The 22,994-nt window shown below is 42.9% G+C and overlaps 1 protein-coding gene across 5 annotated transcripts in view; it reads right to left on the minus strand.

Moving 5' to 3' along the window:
• HECTD4 (HECT domain E3 ubiquitin protein ligase 4) overlaps nt 570–22,994 on the minus strand; it is a 69,185-nt gene continuing 46,760 nt past the window's right edge. For all 5 annotated transcript variants that reach the window (XM_021413381.1, XM_021413380.1, XM_021413384.1 and 2 more), the window contains exons 50-76: nt 22,721–22,958; nt 22,298–22,434; nt 21,994–22,120; nt 21,233–21,370; nt 20,976–21,112; nt 20,647–20,807; nt 19,782–19,963; nt 18,175–18,380; nt 17,698–17,828; nt 17,257–17,462; nt 16,205–16,384; nt 14,615–15,915; nt 12,811–13,018; nt 12,279–12,502; nt 12,048–12,199; nt 11,747–11,853; nt 10,892–11,015; nt 10,579–10,769; nt 9,599–9,745; nt 9,096–9,215; nt 8,795–8,950; nt 7,050–7,153; nt 6,398–6,619; nt 5,808–5,974; nt 5,132–5,327; nt 4,421–4,643; nt 570–3,962 (exon numbers count right to left, since the gene is read on the minus strand). In XM_021413381.1, coding sequence (XP_021269056.1) covers nt 3,826–3,962; nt 4,421–4,643; nt 5,132–5,327; nt 5,808–5,974; nt 6,398–6,619; nt 7,050–7,153; nt 8,795–8,950; nt 9,096–9,215; nt 9,599–9,745; nt 10,579–10,769; nt 10,892–11,015; nt 11,747–11,853; nt 12,048–12,199; nt 12,279–12,502; nt 12,811–13,018; nt 14,615–15,915; nt 16,205–16,384; nt 17,257–17,462; nt 17,698–17,828; nt 18,175–18,380; nt 19,782–19,963; nt 20,647–20,807; nt 20,976–21,112; nt 21,233–21,370; nt 21,994–22,120; nt 22,298–22,434; nt 22,721–22,958 — 5,622 coding nt within the window. In that variant the 3' untranslated portion in view covers nt 570–3,825. The remainder of the gene's footprint in view (nt 3,963–4,420; nt 4,644–5,131; nt 5,328–5,807; nt 5,975–6,397; nt 6,620–7,049; nt 7,154–8,794; nt 8,951–9,095; nt 9,216–9,598; nt 9,746–10,578; nt 10,770–10,891; nt 11,016–11,746; nt 11,854–12,047; nt 12,200–12,278; nt 12,503–12,810; nt 13,019–14,614; nt 15,916–16,204; nt 16,385–17,256; nt 17,463–17,697; nt 17,829–18,174; nt 18,381–19,781; nt 19,964–20,646; nt 20,808–20,975; nt 21,113–21,232; nt 21,371–21,993; nt 22,121–22,297; nt 22,435–22,720; nt 22,959–22,994) is intronic.

Consider the following 22,994-nt stretch of genomic DNA (forward strand, 5'->3'; position numbering starts at 1 on the left):
AGATGCTGTTGTAGGGCATGGCAGTGCATGCCAGCAGTAGCATGCAAAGGAGAGGACTGGAGGTGGCTGAAGTGGTCTTGGTTCTAGAATAAAGACATGTTACGGACACTTCCACCACATGTAAGCATTTATTTACACAAGAGAAGAAAGGTATTAAAAACCAACCTTGCACTGGCATTTCTGGGGAAAGTGCTAAGGTAAGGGAAGCTAAGCTGGCTCTTCTGTTGTGTGAGAAGGTTTGCAGGGCGCCTTGGTTCAAATAGCATGGAAAAAAGTACTGAGCTGACACCATGGTTTACTGCACTATTTCTCACGCTTGAGAAATAATGCAAACTATCTCAATTAAGAGAAGTATTAGCAATCATTTTCCTTCACCTTTTGTACAAAATATTTACATTTCTGGTGAAAGCGAATACAAATTACACGGTATTAACCCATAAAAGTGGAGTTTAAAGCAGAGAGCCTGCAACTTCGTTTCTGGTAGTTCTAACCCTCTTCATCAGTGCAGCATCATCAGTGGAGGATTACCTTAATTTCCAGCCCCAAATAAGGACACGATACATCTAAAGGGATGTTAAGAATCTCCTTTATGCAAGTGTACACTGTATGGCCAAGAGCACTTAACAGGTTAATGCTGTGTACGGTACCAAGATGGACACACACCAAGCTAGAACTAATACCCAGCTTCAGAGTTTTTCCATTGTTTAGTATAACTTTACATTCTGAGTATATATAAAAAAATCACAAACCAATCTTTGTTTTGACAAACAAGCCTATTACAGACAATGTCAAGTTCATTTAAAGCACAAGAAAGTAATGATGATTAGAAAAGCTTTAATCAAAAGGCCATTTGTGCTACAGTCAAACCACTGCAGCACTTCCCTCCTTGTAACTTAAAAACAAACACAACTTATCCTCTTGAAGGGATTATACCATTCCTCAGGAAAAAACGAAGTCAGTGAAGGTTATTTATTCATGTGACAGTTTTCCTGTATAAGAAGCTTCATTTACACAGCAAGGTGTAAACAGCATTGACTAAGTTTGTTATTTGTATTCATAAATAATTAATTGTAATAAATATGTATCAAGTAACTTTACAGCAGACTTTTCAGGGCCAAGATGCAGATATGTTCCTTTCAAATGTGCTCTTTGGAAGGAGAAGACAGACATTAGCAGCAGTTATCTTACAGCTGTACTCAGAGCCTTGGAAACCATTGGCATACCGAGTTCTCAAACACCTGCACGTGAGGTATTTGCAAGTCCACTTGAAGTACTGAGGGCCCGAAATGGGAGGTTTAAAACCAACACAGGAATTGCAATTCAATCGTCAGAAAGAAACCCCAAACATCTCATTGTCAGCACCAATAGTTCTGTCATGAAATGCAGTCGATGCTCTTCACAGTTCCTTGTGGCACCTGTCTGAGAACGCACATCTGAGATGGGAACAAAATGGCTCCGAGCCACTTGTTCTGCTCAGTTTTCCCTTGGTCACTGTAAACTCAGTGTGTGTGTTTGCACTTACTCTGAATAATTTCTCAGCTACATATATGCTTCTACCAGGAAATGGACAAGATTCAAGAGTAAATATTCTTCTTACATGTCTCTGTTCCTTTGAAAAGGGACATACGCCACAGAAGGGAACACAGCTTTCCTAACCACAGGAGTTGGAGACTCTGTATGCCAACAACTACCTCTACAACTGTTGCACACACATTTTTCCATTCGCTCACAGAACAAGAATGTACACACTTGTTTAGGCTTTTCTCGCTCTTACTCGCACATTATCTTCCAAGTACCACACACTCATCATTCCCAATATTCACAATAATATACAATAAATACAGCTTTTTCAATTCCCATTACCACTGACAAGCCAAATTAGTGTATGCTGTCTTCTAAAGAGACAAATGATACCCACCTTGAAGCACAGTTACACACACTGTCATCGACCTCTCATGTGGCTGATGTGCACTGAGCACATCGGAAGAAAAATAAATAACTTGTAGCTCAGTACTGGCACTTAACTTACATATAGCACCGAGCCGAGTAGCACAGCAGTAATTTCAGCATGTTCTCTTCAGTTCTTCAGCACGCAGGTAATTCTCACTTGGATCTGGCTCTAGGTGATTAACAAAGCAATGCCTTATTTTAAATGCCCCCATTACAGTGCAACGCTGTTTTTACATGAGCAAAGGTAGATGTGCACGTTGATGGGCTGTTTGGAAACCACTGCAGAACATACCTTGCAACATACAGAAGCTTTGAGAATCCTTCTCTCCCCGTAATCTACCAGTATCTGTGAATATACAACAGAAGCTCTGTCTTCCAACAAGCAACTTTGTGCCTTCACCTCATCCTCCTTTTGAGCGTCACATTTCTAGGATAACTTGCTCTCAGAGATCAATCATTTTTGAGTACAAATATGAGTTAAGAGTGTTTCACTCAGTGCTCGTCAGGCTACACCTGCAGTACTGCACCCAGTTCTGGTCCCCACGAGTCACAGAAGATGAGGACAGACTGGAAAGGGTGCAAAGCTGGTCCACAAAGACTGTCAGAGGGCTGAAGACCCTGCCCTCTGAAGAGAGCCCGAAAGAGTCAGGTCTTCTCACCCCAGAGGAGACTGGGGCAGGACCTCATCACGGTATTCTAGTACCGAAAGGCTGCCTGTAGAGAGGTGGGGGCTCTCTCCTCAGAAGGAGCCACATGGAAAGGACAGGGGCAACAGGTACAAGCTGCACTGGGAGAGGTTTCATCTCGATGTAAGAATATTTTACAGTGAGAACAATCACTCACTGGTACAACCTCCCCGAAGGCATGGCAGCTTCCTCATCGCTGGATGGCCAGGGCACGGGACATCACAGCCAGGCTCCCTGGCCCCACAGCAGGGTGGGAGTTCCCTGCCAACCTGGGCTGCTCCGACTATGACTGATTCTCTGATTATTCTGAAAGCTTGTTTGGAAAGAGGATAAAGTCACAGATTATAAGCTCGTATCTTAAGCCATACAGAGAGAAGCCATTTTGTTTCTGCTAATATTTTAATTACAATGAAGAAATGATTTTGTTACTAAGCAAAGCGGACATTCGAGAACATCTAGGGCAAGAACGCCACTGAGTTATGTTCCTTTTCACGGTTCTTTCAGTTATAAACTTTCCTAATCAGAAGAGCCTAGCTGAAACCCCACATGAATTGTGGCAGCTACCTGTGTGCTTGCTTAAAGTTAAAAAGTTACAAGAAAACGGTGGAAATGTAAACATGCATGTTGGCGGCGTATTTTCTGCTCTAAAACCCAAGAAGTGCTGGAAGCCCTGTGCGTCCTGCAGCTGGAGAGAGGCAGCGCCGTGCCCAGCTCTGGCTGGCAACCAGCGGCAATCCGCTCCCAAGCCAGATTCCTTCCACTTTGTACTCAGAAATGCTTCAAGGGAGAGCGACCTACGAGCCTTTACCTCGGAGTTCTCTCAGCCTCAGAACATCCTCACTTTTGTTGTGTTCGCATGGGTAATGTCGTTCTGAATTAGAAAATTAGAAATGTACATGTTTAAAGGTTTTTCAAAATTAAATTATACACAAACTGGTCTTTACTAAACTATCCTACAAATATTCCACAAACAAGGCAGCAAAATAACCAGTCCACCACAAAATCTACAAATACAAAATGTAAGTCTTCCAGTAATTATTGTAACGGGAACAAAAGTTCAGAAAATAAATTAACCTCCAGCTTGTCACACAGTGTTACAGGAGGTATCTTTACGTGAATGGAAGGGTTTCCAACGTTAGCAGAGCCGTGAAACAATCCGGAGTCACCTCGAGGCATCTCCCCGTCCCGCTCAGCCGCTGAGAGGATCCTCCCGGTAGTGGATGGCGTATCGGAGCTTCTCCAGCATGATGTCCAGCGACGAGTACTGAGGAAGTTTGATCATGAACATGCACGTTTCCACACGGATGTACCGAGAGTCCGGAGAACCTGCGGGGGAAGGAGCACCAGGAGGCTGAATGCACCCGCTGCTTCCTGCCTCGTTCCCCTAGAGCATCGCTCCCCATGCTCCATACTAACAAATATGAAAAGAACAAAATTCTCCGTAGTGGATATCCAGAAGCTTAAGTAGTGCTGTCCCTTCTGCCCAGCTCTGAGGCTTATTTCTGACAGTTCTATCCTTTTAAAAGCATACAGGACAAATAGACAAGATGTGCCTTCTAGAGACTAGAGATGTGTTAAGCAGTTAACATTTTCATTGTGACATTTGCAGAATTACATGTTTTAAAAACAGGTTATCTTTTCTTACTCACAGCCACCATTACATGCCTCTTGTGGCAATTATTTGCACTTTAGATCATTTTTTAATTTAAAAAGGAGGAATTGAGAACTGTGATCATGATGCCAACAGAACTGATGTTGCTGTAAGAGACTGCAGACAAACCCACCTGCAGCTCCATCGGGGGGGGCTATCTTCATGGGGTAAGGCGGGACGTGGGCGGTATCGGGACCCCCATCCTTGCAAGGACACGTGAAGGGGATTCGCTCCTGGTTACAGGCAAACTTGATGAACTTGCAGAGCTCCTCCTGAGTGAACATCTCCAGCGCGCTCCAGAAAAACTCAATGTGCTGATCAGTTTCCATCAGTCCCACCTGGTACATGGTGTGTGCCTAGCAGAGAAAAGAAGGCACCATGTCCACTGCTGCTTTCTTCTCCCTCCATAAATCTTCCCCACTTACACTAAGATGACAAAAGGCGATGCTATCTACACCTCCCTCCCCAAGGTCTTCTGCCTTTTCAAAATCATTACAGAATCCAGCCATGGCAGACCATTAATTCACCTGATTTCATATCTTTCCAACCCATCAGTTTTTCTAACAGGCTTATCCTAGTCTCTTTGTTGTATGAGAAAAATAAAAAGTAAATTAATTATTCCTCTCTGGAAGAAACCCCACCGTTATTATTTCCTGAACCCAGTGAAATCTTACAGGCTTCTGCAGAGGCAAAAGGATGTTCAAGTACAGGGCAGTACAGGCCATAAAGACCATCATGGCTATACCACGTGCAGAAGGTTCTCCTCTAACCCCTTCATGTGCAAAGATCTTCCTCTACTTGTCAATCAGGGAAGTTTTGCCAAGAAAGCTGCGTTTTTTCACACCTTGAGAAACTCCAGGTTGATGTATGGAAGCCCACATGTCCTCAGCTCCATCTCAAGAGGGGTCAGCGTGGTCAGGAGCTGCAGGGGAATGATGGACCCCAGCCCAGCACGCACTGCAGTCATGCACTCTGGAGTCTGCAGCTCACGCATTCTCAGGTTCCTGATGGCAGCTGCATACACATCCTTGTTCTCCCATCTGAAAGGGCAGAGATTCAAGAGAAGAGTGCTTAAGATCCCTGGTGCACAATCCTCAAACTGTACATACACACAGGAGGGTTTTATGAGGACATTCTGTTTTTGAATAATTGACTCATCATCAATCTGTGTTCTGATGCTTCCCAACTTACGTCTACTTCCTTCATCTTTCTCTTCCTCCTCTCTCATGCTCACGTCACCCACTTCTCACACGCCTTATATCTGTGGGTGTTTACTTAAGCTAGCAAGCAGTTCATAAGCGCTGCTCCTCAGCTGTTTATTTCTTATGGAACAAAAAGCAACGAATAGTGCCAGAGATTCCAAGTTCCTTCCAACCAATGTAAAGCGTTCCCAGATTGTTCCAGCCTTCAGCTGGTGACAAAAGCTTCCTGGGAGAGCTTGGCATTTGGAAAATCATTCCAGAGATGCTTCTTCCACATGTAACCCGCCACAACGGCCTGCCAAGAAAGCTGGTACTCACCCCACTGGAACGTGCCTGCCTCTGGGACAAAGCTCTACCTCTTCCCCTGTCATGGTCAGGTAGGTGAATTTGCAGCACGGCTTATTAGGGCAGTCAGGGCTCTCTGTTGCTAGATGCTGAGAAGCAATTTCTGCACACAGAGCTTCCAGTTCAGTTTCATCATTTATCTGTCACAAAACAAACGTGTAGTACCCAATGACCAACGTGTCACAGCATCTTATCCTCACTTCATCTTAAATTTTGTACAGCACAGTGTACAAAGTGCACGGATTATATTGGCTAGAGACATGGTGGACACCAGCAGGCAGTAACTGCTTTGGTTCATTATCGTTTGGTTTAGCACTGTGGAGATTCAGTCAGCACTTCAGAAGCCCTCAATTGCACTGTGCCTGGCAGCACGTGAGATCCAGCAGCTTTTCCAGTCTTCAGGATGTAACATCCTGCACCAGACACTTCATGATCCTGTTCAACTGACAAACACCTACTAGCAACAAAGTCAACCACTGCCAGTCAGTAAATGTCACTGCTATCAGAACAACATACTTACGGGGGAAAATTGTGAACAAAAAGAGGAGAGAAGTATTGCTTACATTTTCAAACTTTTTTATGTAGTTGTAGGTGAGGATGTCAGCTTCCTGGAGATCAACATCAGGATCCAGCGGCTCTCCTACCAGGGTCTTCCAGAATGAGGGCAGGAGGTCGAGTGGCAGGGGAACATCTGCTCGAATTGCAATCCCCAGAAGCTGCCCAAAGAAATGAAACAGCTGCTCCTCTGCGTAGGTTATGGGGCTAGGCGTCAGAATGTACTTCCCCTTCAGAAAAACGGAACAGAGCACACAGAGCAGTATTTAACAACGGACTCGTACAGGGCGGGCCCACAAATTAACACTATTCTGAAAACACCGATGGGAACAAGATGAATACTGCTGAAGTGGCTACAAAAGGTTTCGCTCAAGCGTGGCACGGAGGCTATATATAATGCAGTGACATTACATCACATTATCTTATAACTTAATGATCAAAACATCATAAAGTTGGTTTCCTTTTACAAGCTTGGTTAATCAGCATTCACACAACTTCGGTATCTGTGTTAGCAGTTTGACAGCGAGTCTGTTAGCTGTGGGATGTTCCTGAAGTACAGCCTGGATTCACAAAGCCAATTTTGCTCGGTGTTGCTAACCAAATCTGTTCTGCTTCTGTTCAAACACATGCAACTTCATTTCTTGCACCGAGATATCCCACCTTGTTCTTGTTGACCGCAGAGCTTGGACACAACAGGAGAAGGGAGAGTGAGGAGCTCTGCAGCTCCTTACAAACTTGCCAGAGGAAGTGACGGAAAGATCCACCTGCAGGAGAGCGGGGCAAAAAAACAAAGGGCCTTGTTATTACTGCCATTTAATCCAGAATTTGTTTCAAGCCTTAGGTTATGTGCTTAACCTCTCTGGCTGCACAGACACAAGACCTAACAACAGTGGGTAGATGTCAGCCCTGGCACTCATGCTCAGACCCACAATTTAATAGTGTAATTGCATGCAAAAATATTCATTGAATTGCCTCCTGCTGAACTCCTAACTTCTGCTCTGTCCTCCAGCACTCTGTGCAAGACTAGCACGAAGAACGCTTGCTGCTGCACGTACCAGTTGGCCTGCAAATGGAATTCCTAACATGATTAGGAGATGAATGGTGCTATCTGCATAACAACAGGGCATTATGCTGCATGCAGTGCATTTCCACACCTCTAAGCAGTGAGACAAAGTATCAGAAATCATTAAAGACGCTGAGCTGTGGAAACAACAGTTATCTCTTTAGAGATATAGTCCATAACAATGAAGGACCTTAACGAGAAGAGAAGGCATTAGATAGCCTTTTGTTCAGTAGCAGGTACACACTCCAGAGAATCTTCCTTTACAGTCTGATAAATGACACCAGCTGGCAATATGAGAAGTGCATTTTGGGCTTTTCTCCTCTAATGTCATATCCTCCATGAACCTCCAAAAAGGAACTATTATAATCAGCACACGGAGGCTGAATTAACCCAGATAGCAGTGATCAGTTTTCTTTGACAGTTGGGTGGTATTTGCCTTGATAACCTATCGATTATTCAACACAGCAGGATTTTTCTGGCTCTTGGGTAATTTAAGCCTATTCCTGGACTCCATGCAACTCACATAGCATCCAAGGGAGCTAGCACCCCAAAAGAAAGCCAACATGCAAACAGGCCCACGTAAAGGAGAATTTACAAAAAGAAATCCCGCTGATTAAATAGTGTCAACAGAAGAGAAGGCATAATCATCTTGCTTAATGCCATAAGATGAACAATGAACACTTTCTGATGAAGAGTAGTACTGCTATGCCCTGAGGAGTCTGTCTCCCTTCCAACTAGGTGAAGCAGGGCAGTACAACATCTATTCCTTTTTGGATTCATTCTTTAACTAGTCACATGACAATTATTAAGATGATTACAAGAAATACTGTTCATCTCCTCGCAAAAATAAGTAAGATGCAGTTTTATAGTACCATTTTCTGCAAAATCAAGGACAGATTTTAAAGCAGCAAAACCTCCCACTGTTCCCTATCGCAGCCACCACCCGTTCACCTCAGGACAAGTTGAAGCTCATACATATCAATCAGCACAGCCTGGGTTTACAATGGCTAAACATCAACCAACCTACAGAAAACGCTCTTATGCAATGCTCTTCCCACATTTCAAACATTTTATTACTTTATTTCCTGGTCTCTAGTCAGCAAAATCCCCTGCCCATACACTTCCTGCTCTATTTGCTAACAGATGCCTGGCTTGCTTAATTCCCGGATGCTGCTTTTTTTTTTTTTCCTCCATGTGCCGGAAAACAAACACGGCAAGAGTAAATGCTGCTCCTTAAAGTTAACACAAGCCATGATCTGGTAGAAACTTGGATTCCACCTAGAGTAAGTTCTCACAACTGTACCTGATGTCACCCGCACTGGTAACCCCAATCCCAACCTACTTGTTCCATGGACCTCCTCCCCTGTGAACCGGATGTTGAACGCATACGTAGGGTCCCCACCACTGGCGAGTTTGACACAGAGCTGTGAGGATGGCACGCAGGCGAGCTGCCTCGCTGCCTGGCAGAAGTAGGAATTTTCTGAAGAACGGATCTCCCCTATTTAATAACAAACGGAAGAACAACATATAATCCTCATGTGCAGAGTATTCTGCATTAACAAGCATCTGAGCTTCAGTAAGACAGGTCTGATGTGTTACAATGGATTACAATGAGTTTTGGAGAGGATAAACATTTCCCTTACCTCCAACTATTTCCAAGGGATCCAAGGTGATTTCTGGGGCTGCATGATCGGCGGTTCTTTGGACAGTGGCATTCAGCACTCTGTTCATTACAGTTATTTTTGTGTCATAGAAGATTAAACCTAAATAAAGAAACAGATGTTTTGGTGCAGTTAATCTGTCCTTCTACAATCTTGTTTTCTGAAAATCTTTGATGGACAGTGGTCAAATAATAACTGCATCTTCTTTAGGTAGGTAAGAGATGGATGGCTAACCCACAACTTCAATTACTACTATTATTTTAAGTATTTGCTACCAATAAGTTTTAGAAGAAGCGCACTGGATTAGGACATGGCTGATAACAGTTCTAATATTGTATAAATAGATCCTAGCACCACCACCAGTAGCCACGTAAATCAGGAACACTTTGCCAAATTGCTTTCAGAAATCAGGAGTGATTTTACAGTAATACTAGAGGAAAGACAACTCCCCTTCAGGCAACACCCACACTCCCCAAGAAGCTGACCTTTGGCCTCCTGCAGCAGCGCAGCAATGCTGTTACTGTACATCTCAGTCTGCCGAAGCTCCACCAGTGGTAAGAAGAACGTCTCCAACGTTGTATTGAGAGACTGAAGCAGTGCAAACCGTAGGCGGAGACTTTCAACGGGAACATCTGAGGAGGAAAAGTTCAGCCAGAGATGAAGATACTCTCTACCTGTTGTAAAATCCATCTTCCCAGTGGATCCAGTCCTGGAGCCACAGGAGCTCTCATTTACGCAGCCCCTCAAGATCCTTGCACACCACCATGAGAGCAGACAACGCAAGCACAGCAGTGAACCATGACATCCCTTCCAGGATGCTTTGTCTCTGGTACCTGAGTCCACTGTCCTTCACCATCAGTGAATTTGCATTCATCACAAGACATTCTTAAAAGGAACTCAGTGCTTTGAACAGGATTTAGGTGACTGAAGTCTCCCTAGGTCCAGGAAAGCCTTTGTGCCCGTGTGTGAACACAGATGCAGGACGGTATGGTAGAAAGCACACAAAGAGGCAGGAGAACCAGACAGCTTAGTGATTTCAGTGCTACCCTTTAAATCATCGTATTTTTTTCCTTACTTCCCCTGTGTTGGAGCAGAGAAGAACAAGCAGCACTGAAGTTCTACCACAGGCAGCATCAATGCCAACTCTAGGGAGCAGTGACCACCCTGCAGAAATGGAACTACCTAACTGAAGTCCTCCAATAAGCACCAAAGCAAATAGGGTAAGTTCTATCCCTGTGTTCGTCACTCCAAGCTCGGAGCAGCTCTCTGCTCAGTAAATGGACCTGAGAAAACCACTCTCGTGTGAAACCAGGGAGCCTGGATATCCCCGGGAGCCTCTCTTCAAAAGATTCAGCAGTGCCAGCAGGTGCCTTTTCTGACATAACACAAACAGTATGGGAGTAAGAACACAAAACAAGAACACCATAAAGCATAATCAGTTCTAAACACTACAAGGCATACATACTCAACAGACAGGAAATCCTAGGATCTGCTGCATCAGCTGGATCCAAATATACTTCATGTGGATGAAGTCGTGCTGGTGTAATTGCGAGGTGACGACAAAGCCTGTTGATGTACTGAACGAGAGCCACGTCCATTTCCAGCGTCCATTTCCGAGATGCTTTCTGTGCATGTCTTGCATCAATGCAGGCACACCTGAAATGCAAATGGCATTACACCTGCTGGAACGTATACGCTGCACGGAATAGGAGCACTTGTTTCAAGTGAGCACAATTAAGTGGTGTCATCGCCTTTTTGAAGAGGTTTCTAGAACTTACCTTTCAAAGTGCAGATCATATCCACAGGACAGGATAGCTCTCCACACACTACGGATATCCTGCTTAGATCGGTCAACGACAAATCTGTGAAATCCATCCAGTGTCAAATACTTCTCCTCAGGAACTGACAGTAGAGACAGAACCACCATAGAATAGTTAATGACTTACTATGAAGTCCACACACCACATAGGAAAATGGTTGGTGTACGAGGTGGCTACCTGCCAGCTTCCTTCTGCTTTCACCCACCCCACCGTGGCTCATTCTCAGGGAGTTCTAAACATCACGCTGTGCTCAGGTCCTAGCCCTGAGTAAAGGGCATCAATTTTTTTCCTTACGGACACAGATCCTCCAGCTGCCCTCTGGAATAGCTCCACCAGCACATCTAGCCACGTATCATAGTTGGCTGAATGCTGAAGGAAATCCCCTCTCCCTCCAATTTTTTTTTTAAACTTAATAGCTAATTTTCTTACACAAGTTGTGTAACATGGTTCTAAAACACGTAAGTTCAACTCCATCATATCCTCTTCCCCAGTGTACAAAAAACCCTTGACATAACACCTCTAGGAAGTTGGTTTGCTACCCAAAGTATTTAGGAGGCCTACGCATATCAGTGCAAGAATACTGGATACCAGTTCACTGAGCATGGTTTGCTCTCACTTACATTGAACAGTCCAGATTTACAAATACACAAATAAAAGCAGAATGTTCACTGCTACTTAAAAACACCCTATGTTAGGGTACTTAAAAACAAAGACAAACCAAATCTATCATGACATTGTTTAAACATGCCAATCCAAAAACATATCTCCTTTCTAAGATGCTAACACAGTACAAGAGTCCTGTACAGCTACTACCTTCCTGTTTCTTTGTGGGAGACTTTTCAGGGTCCTTCTCTTCAGGTTTGCTCTTCTCAGGAGACTTTGGCTTTACAGTAGGTTTCTTCTCACTTAAAGCAGTCCGGCTAAGGGATGAAATGAATGTTAGTTTTCTCATGTCTGTTCAAAAAAGCCGAAACATTGCTTGAATGTCTTTAATGTTCTCAAAATCCCTTTTTCCTCTTCTAATCGTTACAAGGAAATACAGAGGAAAAAACCAATCTAGATCCTAAAGGGAAATCAAATGTTTCCTAACAGCCAAGAGGCTGAAGACACTAACCTGACGCTATTGAGCACAGACTTCTCTTTTGTGGGTGGTTTTGTAACCGGGCGCTTGGTGCTCACAACCTTCACTGGATGCTGCTCTTTGCCCACCTTGTTATACTTGCTCTTGTCAAATTTCGGCTTGGGCACACCGTATTTCCTTAGAATCTTCCAACACAGAAAATGAATAATTAACCAATGCTTTTGAGTTGCACAAAAAGATCCTGAAAAGTTTTCAAAGCGCTACCTGAGTGAGCTGGTCCTCCAGCACCTTCTTCGGGGGGCGGACATTTGTGAAGAACACATGAAGAAGGTTTCCAGGAGTCTGAGAATTTATCTGCTCTTTACTAAGATAGATATCAGCAACCTTAATTGGTTTAGTTGGAGTCAGGCTCAGCATTTGCTCAGAATGGACACAGCTTTTAAATATTTCTGTGAGGACCTCTCGAGCGCCGGGGACCAATTTCTCACCTAATACAAAAAAGAAGAACAGGGAATAAAATACCATGACAACTCTAAAGAGTTTGAAATGTGAAAAAAACTTTGCATTCAGATAAAATATTGTATCACACACGAGTTGCACCGATAGAAGAAATGGCTTAGAAAAGTTCTACGAGCAGATCTTACTCCTCTGAACTTGAATACCCCATTTTTGACAGAGAATTGAATGTCTTCTTTTGTTTTGGCTTAACACTAGTTATTATTTGGATAACTGTAGAATCTGGTTCCTTGTATGTCACAATACAAGTGAGACATCTGCCTGTATGAAAAGCACATACCTTTTATTGACTTATCATTGAAGTAGTCTTCTAGTGCTGGGCTCCCTTGTGTGTCAAATAAACTCTGATTTACAGTAGAAACAGTTAAAATCTCTTCAGTTGACATTTCCATCAGTTCATCTTCACCATCCAGACTTGACAAACCAATGAGATCACTACTGTTAAACAGACTGGCTCGGATTTTCTCTATTTTAGCTCTTGACCGTATCTGTGCAAATAATGAAATTAGTTAGATTAACTTTCATTTATATTAATTTATATTAACTTGGCTATTAAGCTTTCTCTCCTCCCCATATGGATAATCAGTATTGCATCTCTCCTACCATTCTTCTACATTAATCATTTGATAACATAATTCAAGTTCCACCTAAAAAATATCCCTTTTATGAAAATCTGGCAACTCCAACCATCATGCTGTGAGCTCATCATGCACAGCTCTGAAACAGCTGTTCCTTTTCTTAGACTGGAGACAGCCCTTAGAAATATCAGAGAAGAAGCTGGAAGTTTCACATAGGTAACCTGTCACTATTTGCAACTCCACTGCCTTTGCTTCAATTCTCCATTTAGAAAAATAACTATAATAGTACAAGCCTTGGAGTCTCAGCTACACAAAATTGGGAACAGGAACAGTAATTTCCGTCGACTCCAACAATAACTGTCGTGCATTGTTATCAGAGCAGCTATAGACTCGGAGTAGGTGAATACGCTGACAGCTTTCTGTACACACTTGATGGTTTATGTCAGCACTAGTGTCTTCTTGTCAATTGATAACTTAAGAATAGCAATGGAAGGTTTTCCCTTTGAATAAGCTGATTTTCTTCTAAAAGACATAACCTCAGTCTACATAAAAATGTCTCTCTCAATTCACAAACTATCAAAATGGCAGCACTTTGGCAAGCTTCTGGTAGACCTGCAGCTTGCAGTTAGTATAACAGAGAAGGCTCTTGTGCAGAGCTGAAAGCCTGGAGACGTCTGGCATCAGTGATAGATACCTACAATGTTTTAAAATTAATTTTGAATCAGGCATCAACAACGTGTAATCTCTTCTAAAGCAACTTTGTAGAGAGATATGTAGATGGCCTAAAAATATGTCAAAATGTAGTCATCAAACACTAAAGAATTGCCTTGTGGGTCAAAACTATCTCAGAATTAATCTCCAGCAGTGGCTGGTACAAAGTCTTTGAAGAAAGTTACATGAAAGAGGAAATGAACAGATCTTTGCCTTTAAATCATCAGTTTCTGGAGAGGATACGTAAAGACTTCCTAAGATGAAGGCTGCAGAGCACTGTGCTTAATAGCTACCAATTTGCACATCCTCCATGAACTCAATCCCTTATGAATTCACTTCTACCTTTGGTCTCCACAACACCTTGCAGCAATAAACCACAACTTGGAACATGCAAGAGTACTTCCTTCTGTTGTAAACTTGCTACTTGACAATTCCACTACCAGGCCCCACCCTTGTCTTTTGAGGTACAGTGAATGTTTATAGACAACAGTGAACAAAATGCTGTGTTCTTCAGCCATCCTTCCAAGCAGAGAACACCTCGTCTCCTTAGTCTCCCATGAACCTTGACATAATCTATTTTGTGCCCGTGACCTGTGCTGAGCTGCACCTCGCTAATAGTGCCTTTCATTCTCCATCATTCGAGTTGTGGCCTCAGTCAAGTACAATAATCCTCATGAAAGGAAACATACAATGCGCTCCCCTAACAGTCAGATCACTGTGCTATTTTTTTATTTAATTAAAAAACGAAACCAAGAAACCCTGACCAAGTGTCCCTTCCTGACTGAAAGCTATTACCTCCACAACAGCAAAACCTTTGATTGGCCGTGACAGAAGTGGCTGGTTGTCCAGAGATGTGACCGTGTACATCGACCCAACATCAGACACGGATGCTGTTTCTACATTGTCGAGCGGCTCCCCAAGGCTGCCAAGGCTGCCAAGGCTCCCAGTACTGCAGTGTGACAGATCCAAGCTCTCCTGGCTGGAAATGTGTGGCTCTAGCAGCCCTGGTGGGATGGCCAGTTCCAGCCCAGCCTGGTACTGATCCACCGAGATGTCACTAACAGTCCGGGAGATACCCTGCGAGCTGCACAGGGAAGCCTGGCTGGTTGATGCTGACGCACTAACGCTCATAGCAGGTGTGACACTGCTAGAGCTGCTGATATCCAAACTGTCCGCGCTGCTTGAAACCGTCGGCTTTTCCAGCTCAGTTCTGCATTCTCCTCCTTCTGCCTTGTCCTTAATTTTTTTGGGATCCTCTTCCTGCAGAGGGATGTAGATTTCATCCTTGAAGACTCCACCATGTGCATTACATGCCTTCCTGATTGCATTTCTGACAGTACTCTCCTCCAAGTGAGTTGGTATTCCAGAAATGACAAGCAAGCGGCTATGAGCTGTGGGTCCTACTAGTGCCTGACATGCATCTGCTACAGCATCGTTTGTCACACCCAACCCTTGGGGATCCTTTTTAGTCAGGTGTCTGAGAATGATGAGCAGGGTCAGTGCTCTATGAAACCATAACATATCCTCAGGCTTGCTTCCTCCTATACTGAGGATTGCAGCATCCGTTTCAGCTGCTCTGGATGAAGATCGTTTGCCTGAAGACGATGTCTTCTCTCGCTTCATTTTGACCTTTTTCCTCTTTGACAGTAAGCTTGGACTCTGTGGTGTCTGTCCTGGAGAAGATGAAGATGAGGAGGAAGAGTCACTAAGATTTGGTGCACTTGTTGAAGATATCACATTAGCTGTTACGCTCATATTGATGGGTAGAGTTACTTCTGCTACAGCAAGGCAAACTTCCATCAGAGCATGAAAGTATGTTGAAAATCTTCCTTGGTCAGCCGCTCCGACACCAGACCCACCGCATGCATTTCCAGACACCCAGTTTTGTGTTTCTTCATCGTACAGCTTGTGGAGTTCTGACTGCAGGGCCATAAGCATAGCTAGACAGGGATTCAGCTGAAGGGCAATAGAGGATGACAGTCCTGCAGGATTTTTTTTCTGCTCCAGATTGTGAATTTTGCGAAGCAATTCGGCCAAGAGATGAAATATCAATTCCTTCACGCATGCTGCCATGTCAGTCGTCCACAGAAAGTTCCCTGTGTGTGAAAGGCAAGGCATTGGAGTCAGCACTGTTTCCTTGTTAGTAGCTTTACTAGGAGTTGCAACAGTAACACTGAAAAAGCAAAGAACTAAAGGTATGTGTGCCAGCAGGAAGACTACTTCAAGACATGCATTGTAAGCAGATCTTTTTTCTGGGAGTATAAGGAAAATTTCAATATAATGAAAGAGCTCAGAAGTGCTGTCTGTTATCTTCTCTTCCAAACCCTCAAGCTGAACCAGTACACTATTTTGGCTCACTGCTAAGTCAAAACACTGCATTCTCACCTAAGAATTCCACCACTTGCAAGAGAACTGAAGAAGGAATAGTATCCAGTTCATCTTCTGATTTCCCATCCACATCTTCCAGCTTCCAAGTTAGCAGCTGTTCTGTGAATGCCATTGCCAGGGGGAACTCAAGGGGAAGAGAATGCAAGACCAGCACAGCTCCAGGAGGAGGAGACACTCCTAAGCAAAAAGGTCAGAAAACACGTATCAGGGCTCCGGGCACCACTACGGACCGAGTACTACCATATCTGGTAAGATTATATTTTGGAGGCTATATTTGTGCTAAATGAAAGCTTCCCCTATTAACGATCCTGTAATAAAGAAGGAGAGTTAATATGCAATGACATGGTGAAATGACCTATAATCATGAACATACAGATAACTTTTTTTTTTTACAGGATGAGAAATAGAACAATTTTTAGCGTGTACACATCTAAATACATGTAGGACTTTCACAAAAGCATTTATTTGTATTATGATGTACGTGATCAGTATTCAAAAGAACATCAGAAATGCTATACGTTCAGTAAAAGAACTTAAGGACCCCTCCTGGAAAGGGTTAAGAGCTTACTGCAGCTCGGTCACATTCACTGCTCTGAATAAATCATACTGAGAAGCTGGGATGACCATCCTGTGTGCACGTTACTCTGTATCATAAGGGGCAGAAACAACTGCCTATTGAAGGAATACATTAATTTCATCTTCATTTGGAACAGCATCTCAAATAGCAATAGCACCAACTTAAACATTACAGACATATTCATGGAACACTGCTTTGTGAACTCATGGAAGACAAATAATTAGGGAAAAAACGCAGATCCTAAAAGATGTAAAACAACTACCAGAAACCAATCATAAGGCTTCTGGAATTTATAAAGCTATGCTTGTTTGGTTAAGCATGATGACATATTTCTGCTAAGAAGCATTTCCTAATGCCTTCTGTGACAGTGGCAGGACCGGTGGCAATGCAGGAAGCTCCTACAGAGGCAATGACAATGCTTGCCCTGCTTCTGATAAGACAGTTAAGACGTTTACATTTTATTCCTTTTTACCTAGTTTGATGTGGACTTTGTCCGTAGGAGTGATCACTGAAGGGTACTGATTGGTTGTTGGGGGAGGTGTCAGGCCTGTGTTGGTTGGAGAGGCGTCTCGAGGGTAACACACTGCCTCAATCAGGTTTAACTGCCCATTCCTCTTAACTTTGTGTCCGAGCCCGTAGACAAGCACCCGAGCCCAAGGAGCTTTATACAGGGAAGAACTAAAAAAAGAGAAAGAATAATGTGGCTGCAGTGTAATTAGCTACTAAAAATCCCAACCCAACGACAGCAAAATTAAACTCTTAGCAATATTTAGCCCCAACACCCAGAAAATGAGTCTCTGAGAAGAGAAAAATCTGCAAAATGAGCACCTGCATACTCAGGATTCACAGAGGCTCAGCAGCACAGGCAGCATTTTCTTTCACTGCTGTCACTCTCAGACCCTCAGCTACTTACTCCTTGCGGAATCCAGACTGGCTTTCCTTACAGGACACAATGACAAATGCAGCCCCAGGAAAATTAACATCCATGTTGACTTTGGATTCCGAAATTGGGAACTCCTCAGCAGGAAACTGTTCTGGTGCAGTCTGTAATGCAACATTTCACAATGAAAGCCCCCAGGCAGCAGCACCAAACCACCTCCCTCCTCTTTTTCAAGTAAAATATAGCTCTACAAGTAATGATGTAGCGTGAGGCTTCTTCATTTGAACATCATCTGCTGTATTGCTACTGCTTATGTTTTCTGTGTCCCCAGTACGACCAAAACAACAGTATAATCCAGCTAGAGAAACAATCCAGTGTGACAGACACTACTGTGAAAGTTGCGATTCCGTGATCACGAAAGTTAGAATCACATGTAAACCCAGGGCTTCTTATACAGAAGGCAGGCCCTGAGACCAACACCTCTCTCAAGACATTACTAAATATTTTTACCTGCAAAAAAGAGCAGATCTGTTTAGTGAGGTCTAAGAGGCTCTCCTCTCCTTGATGCAGCGTCCGAGTGATGGCAACAGTAAGCCACTCCCTGATGGCTTGTGCATTGCCCTGGTAGAAGAGGTCTGTGGCGGCACAGTTCTGGGAATGGATGCAGTGTTGCAGTGACTGGGCCAAAAGAATGGAACTTGAACTGATTGTTCCATCTGTAATAACAAGTAAAATACAACAAATTCGGAGATCAAATTTTTATGCAAATGTTTATGCAGCCTGTGAAATAGACAATGGAAAGAAAAGTTTTAAATACTTGAACATTACAAGCTGTTACTTTCATTCCTGAGCAAGTGCAATCCTCCTCCCAAGGGTCAGCAGTAGAAAGGATCCTTCCAAGACCAAATCTGCTTCCCAACACAGTTGGTTCCAGATGGGATAGCCCTCTAAATGCCAGCTGTATTCTGCATCTGCCTTAAGGCCACCCTTAGGGAGGCCTGTCAGACATATGCTGAGCTGTAAGAGTTCACAGCTGTTTCGTTTTGTTCCGCATGTGAAAGCAGACATTTTCATTTACTGCATAAATACAGCAAAGATAAACGATCAGCTTTCTTCCATACTCATTCTAGATGAGGTGAAGGCAGCTTTGTCTGTCCTCAGGCTGTCCCTGTATACAGACAAGACAGCTTCTGAGTGGCCTTGAGTGCGTCTCAAGCCAACATCTCATGGCTGTCACTCTGGAGCTAACCAAAGGAAGTCAAAATGCAGTGCACAAAGGAGTGGGCAATTCACCAAAATCCCAGTCTGGAAATTGTATATATTAGCACAATTTGGATTAGACCTACTTTTCAACTAGAAAAAAAGAAAGGAAAAAGAAAAGCTTGTAAAATTATTCTCAAAGCCATGCAAAGTAATGCTGTACTCTGCAAGAGGTTCTGTTACAATGCAGCATCTGTTAGAGGTAGCCAAGTTTCAAAGTCATTGAAGGAGGTAACTGCACTCTCTCCAATGGCAACTATTAGCTCAATTATTAACAGCTTATGTTTAGCATTTTCTCTTTCCTCCTTATGCCTCAGCCACGTTATACACATCTCTTTGCATGCAGAATAGCTTTGTCACAATAATTGCCTTTATTAACACTCACTTGAATTAGCCCAAGATCCTTTTCCATGATTCAGCACATACATTCTCTAATCAGATCTGTGATTCCAGTAGGAAAAGGACAATCCACTTTGTGAAATGAAGAATAGTTGAGTTTTGAAAACTGTGAGACCCAACTGGCATTTAGTTTCCTTACAGGTATCTCGTATGGATACTTCCCTCACCCCCACCCCGCTCCCCTCAACAGGAGCCCACTGGTGACAATGGGACAGCAGCACTCTGAATGGAATCGTAGGAGGGTCTCTGAACTTCCTCGAGCACGTATGAATTCACTCATTACCAAGAATTTAACTTCAGTATCATATCATTACAGTAATTACATCAAAAAGAGTTCATTGAAACATCTATTAATTGTTAACTATAGTATTTGAATAAGTGCGAAACTCTTTAGATTTCTTTCGGCCACAGAAAACTATTGTACCAAAGAAACTGCCGGGATAAAAATCAGTGTTTACCAGGAAGAGGTGGTGCAAGAAGTTGGTTGGACAGCAACTGCAGGTGCTCCAGAGTGATATCACGGATAGCGGGGATATGAAACAGACGGGTGAACATATGTGGAGATTTGGGGGCAAAAATATTGAGCAGAGCCATGCGGCAGTACAGCTTGGCCAGCGCAGCTTCACTTCTCAAAAGCTCTCTGGAGAACACAAACATCAAAACATTTGATGTTCAACATACTTAGCAAGCAAATCATATCCAGTAAGCTGCCTCGGAATCCAAACACGATTTATTCTCATTTAAGTGGTTCAAGTAAATCCAAATCTTTCTTACTCAGCCCACCTAATTTTGGTACCAAATTAAGGCTTTTGAATTAGAAGTTCCACAAAGTGAGTCCAGAGTTCTTGAGCCCTTAGAGGTCAGTTGACTGATGGGACAAGAAACAAAAGCTCCAAAGAAGATACCTGATAGACAGATACATATAAAAACACTTCCACATGGCTAAGGCTTACTCAGCATTTAAGAAAACATGCCCATCTCCTCCTCTCTGACATCACTCCAGCTTTCTTGCGAATTTAAGCCCCAGGAGATTGCTCGGGTTGTGTACAACCAACTGCACATTGCTGGTGTAAAACAAACAAAAACCATCAAGGTCCTTTACTGCTTCATGTCTTTGAAGTCTTTGGGAGAAAAATACTCATTTAAAAAAAAAAACAACACAAATGCAAACTATTTTAGAAAGAGAGAAGATCCTGTCTTCATACAAATCAGACAATACGCTTTGTGAGTTCGTTTTCCCTATCAAAAATCCACATGTAACAATGCTGTAGATTGAGTCACATAATACTAAAGGTTTCCAATTTTGCTTCTTTTTTTTTTTACCTGTGAATTTGGATATTGGTATTGTCCAAGGTAACCAATCCATTTGTTGCAGTCCTCCTATAACCAGCAGGTGGCCTTTCTAACATGTCAATAGGATACCAGTATCTTACCAGAACTCCTTCACTTCTGAGATAGGTCTCTACTTGTACCAATTCATTCACCTGGAACACCAAAAATAACAATGTAAAACATACAAAGGGTGTGGGTTTTTTCCTTCAAAAAAGAGCACGGAATCAGTATTGCAAGCGCTCCGGTACACTTAATCCTAATTGCTCATAGACATGTAAATGCTGACACACCAAGTGCCCTCCCCATGCATCTTTACTCACCGAATCAACATCCAGGACAACACCATGAAGACCAAATGTCTTCAGCATTCCCCGAATAGCAAACTTGGGTAAAGCTGTTCCAACAGCACTGCTCGTAACGTTGTTACTGTCAGGAGAGCGAGTCACTACGGTGAGACCTGGGCAGAAAACAGCACAAGGCTCAGCGTTTTCCTCAGGCTAACAAATTACACAGGACATGCCCAGCACCAGAGCCCCTTGGCTTCTTACTGCTTAATATACTCTTTTGCTGAATGTACCTTTTCGTACTTTATCAATTGTAAATTTGTTTGCTTCATCTTTGATATCCTCAATGGTAGGAAGGTAGAGGTCTCTTGGGATGCCACCATTTTCCTCATAAAGGAATTCTACGGTTTGTCGTGCTATATCAACCATTCCTGGTAGACAGAAAGGAATGCTAGTTAATTTCTCCACCCACTTGGAATCAGTACTCTTGATGGCCTAGGAATTATTGTTCTCATTAACATCACAGGCAGATGAGTTATCTAATTACTGAGAAAATTCTTTCAGTACGCCTGATACATAGATAGGGAGTGGAGCTTTCCAGACAGACTTACTTGTATGCTCTGTATCAGAGCTCTGACTTCTCACTTTGCTCTTACTGTGACTTTCCCACACATAGGTCACACTGGCAGAACTGTATTCACTTGCAAACTCTCTCTTACTAAAGTTTCTCAAAAGTTTTGCGTGTAGATAATTCCTTCCCAAACCGTTATTCCAAAGCATTTCTGGATCCACATATAACTTCAGGGCAGCATAACAAATTCTTCCACAATGTCTAAAACCATTTTCCTTGTTTAAAATAGTCAATTCAAGTAAAAAGGTTAAGTAGGGAAAAACCATGACCTCAAAGCAAATTCTAAACACTTGGCAAAAACAGCAAGTGAGAACATTTATTTTCCAGCCCTGAATACAGAAAGACAAACAAAACACAGACGTTATCTGACGTGCAGTAAATGGTGAAGATAGAACAACTGCATAGAATGAAACACAGCCATACCTAACTGTAAGGCTCCTTTAATTTGATCCAGCCCAGATTTCCTCTCAGCCTCGTTACGGAATCTTCTTCTAATTGTAGGGAAAACTTTAGTTTCCCAGGCTTTAACCAGCAGGGCATAGTGGTCCTCCTGCAAAGAGAAAAGATATTTAGAGTAACAAAAAGGAAGAAAAGTTACTAATGCCAACTCCACCTTCCTTAAGGAAGCAGAGGAACTAGCTTTGTAGCAAAAAACTTAACAATCTGAATTACAAGATCCATATTTAGACTACAAGTGATAGCAAGCAGCACTTGCCACATTGCTCACCCTGGGAATATCATCATCATCGTCATCATCGCTTTCATCATCTGCAATGGGAGGGGGATGAGGATCGGGCCCTGATGTGATGAAGTTCTCATAGCTTAGTTCCATTTTATAGTGACAAGATGTGTCACTGTCATATTCTGCAAAATACACACAAAAATCTTGAGACCATAACACACCAGCAAGCATGCAGAACTATTCAGTGAGATTTTTGAGATGCGTTGTATCTGTATCAAGGAAGACCAAACTAAGATTATTGTTTTTAATTGCTTTGTCTTAAACAAAATAAGCACATATTTGCCAATAATTATTGTACTGCTTTATAGGCAGTATCTACAAAACGCAGTCAGAATGTGCTTGAATCCTATTTAATTGATTGCAATTTTTCCCTCAGCGCTTTTTAAAAAATGTTAACCATCACTTTACGTTGTTGAGCCGTAGCAACTGCAGCAATTCTACAGGGAGGTCCGTGGGTCCCAGGGTCAGAAGCGATGCTGGTGCCAGCATCGTTATCGCTATCAGAAGCCATGGCAAACGGCAACGCCTCAAAGTTGGCACTTATTTCTTCAGCAAGGTCAATACACAGATCAGCAGCATTCCTGTGAGCTTGGCCTTCAGCATAGGCAAACTGGCGAGATCCAAAATTAGCACGGACTTTTGTGTTCTGGAACAAGGTACAGATAGAGAATTAAGATGACCT

Source organism: Numida meleagris, chromosome 14, assembly GCF_002078875.1.
Source record: "Numida meleagris isolate 19003 breed g44 Domestic line chromosome 14, NumMel1.0, whole genome shotgun sequence".
Taxonomy (NCBI): Eukaryota; Metazoa; Chordata; class Aves; order Galliformes; family Numididae; genus Numida; species Numida meleagris.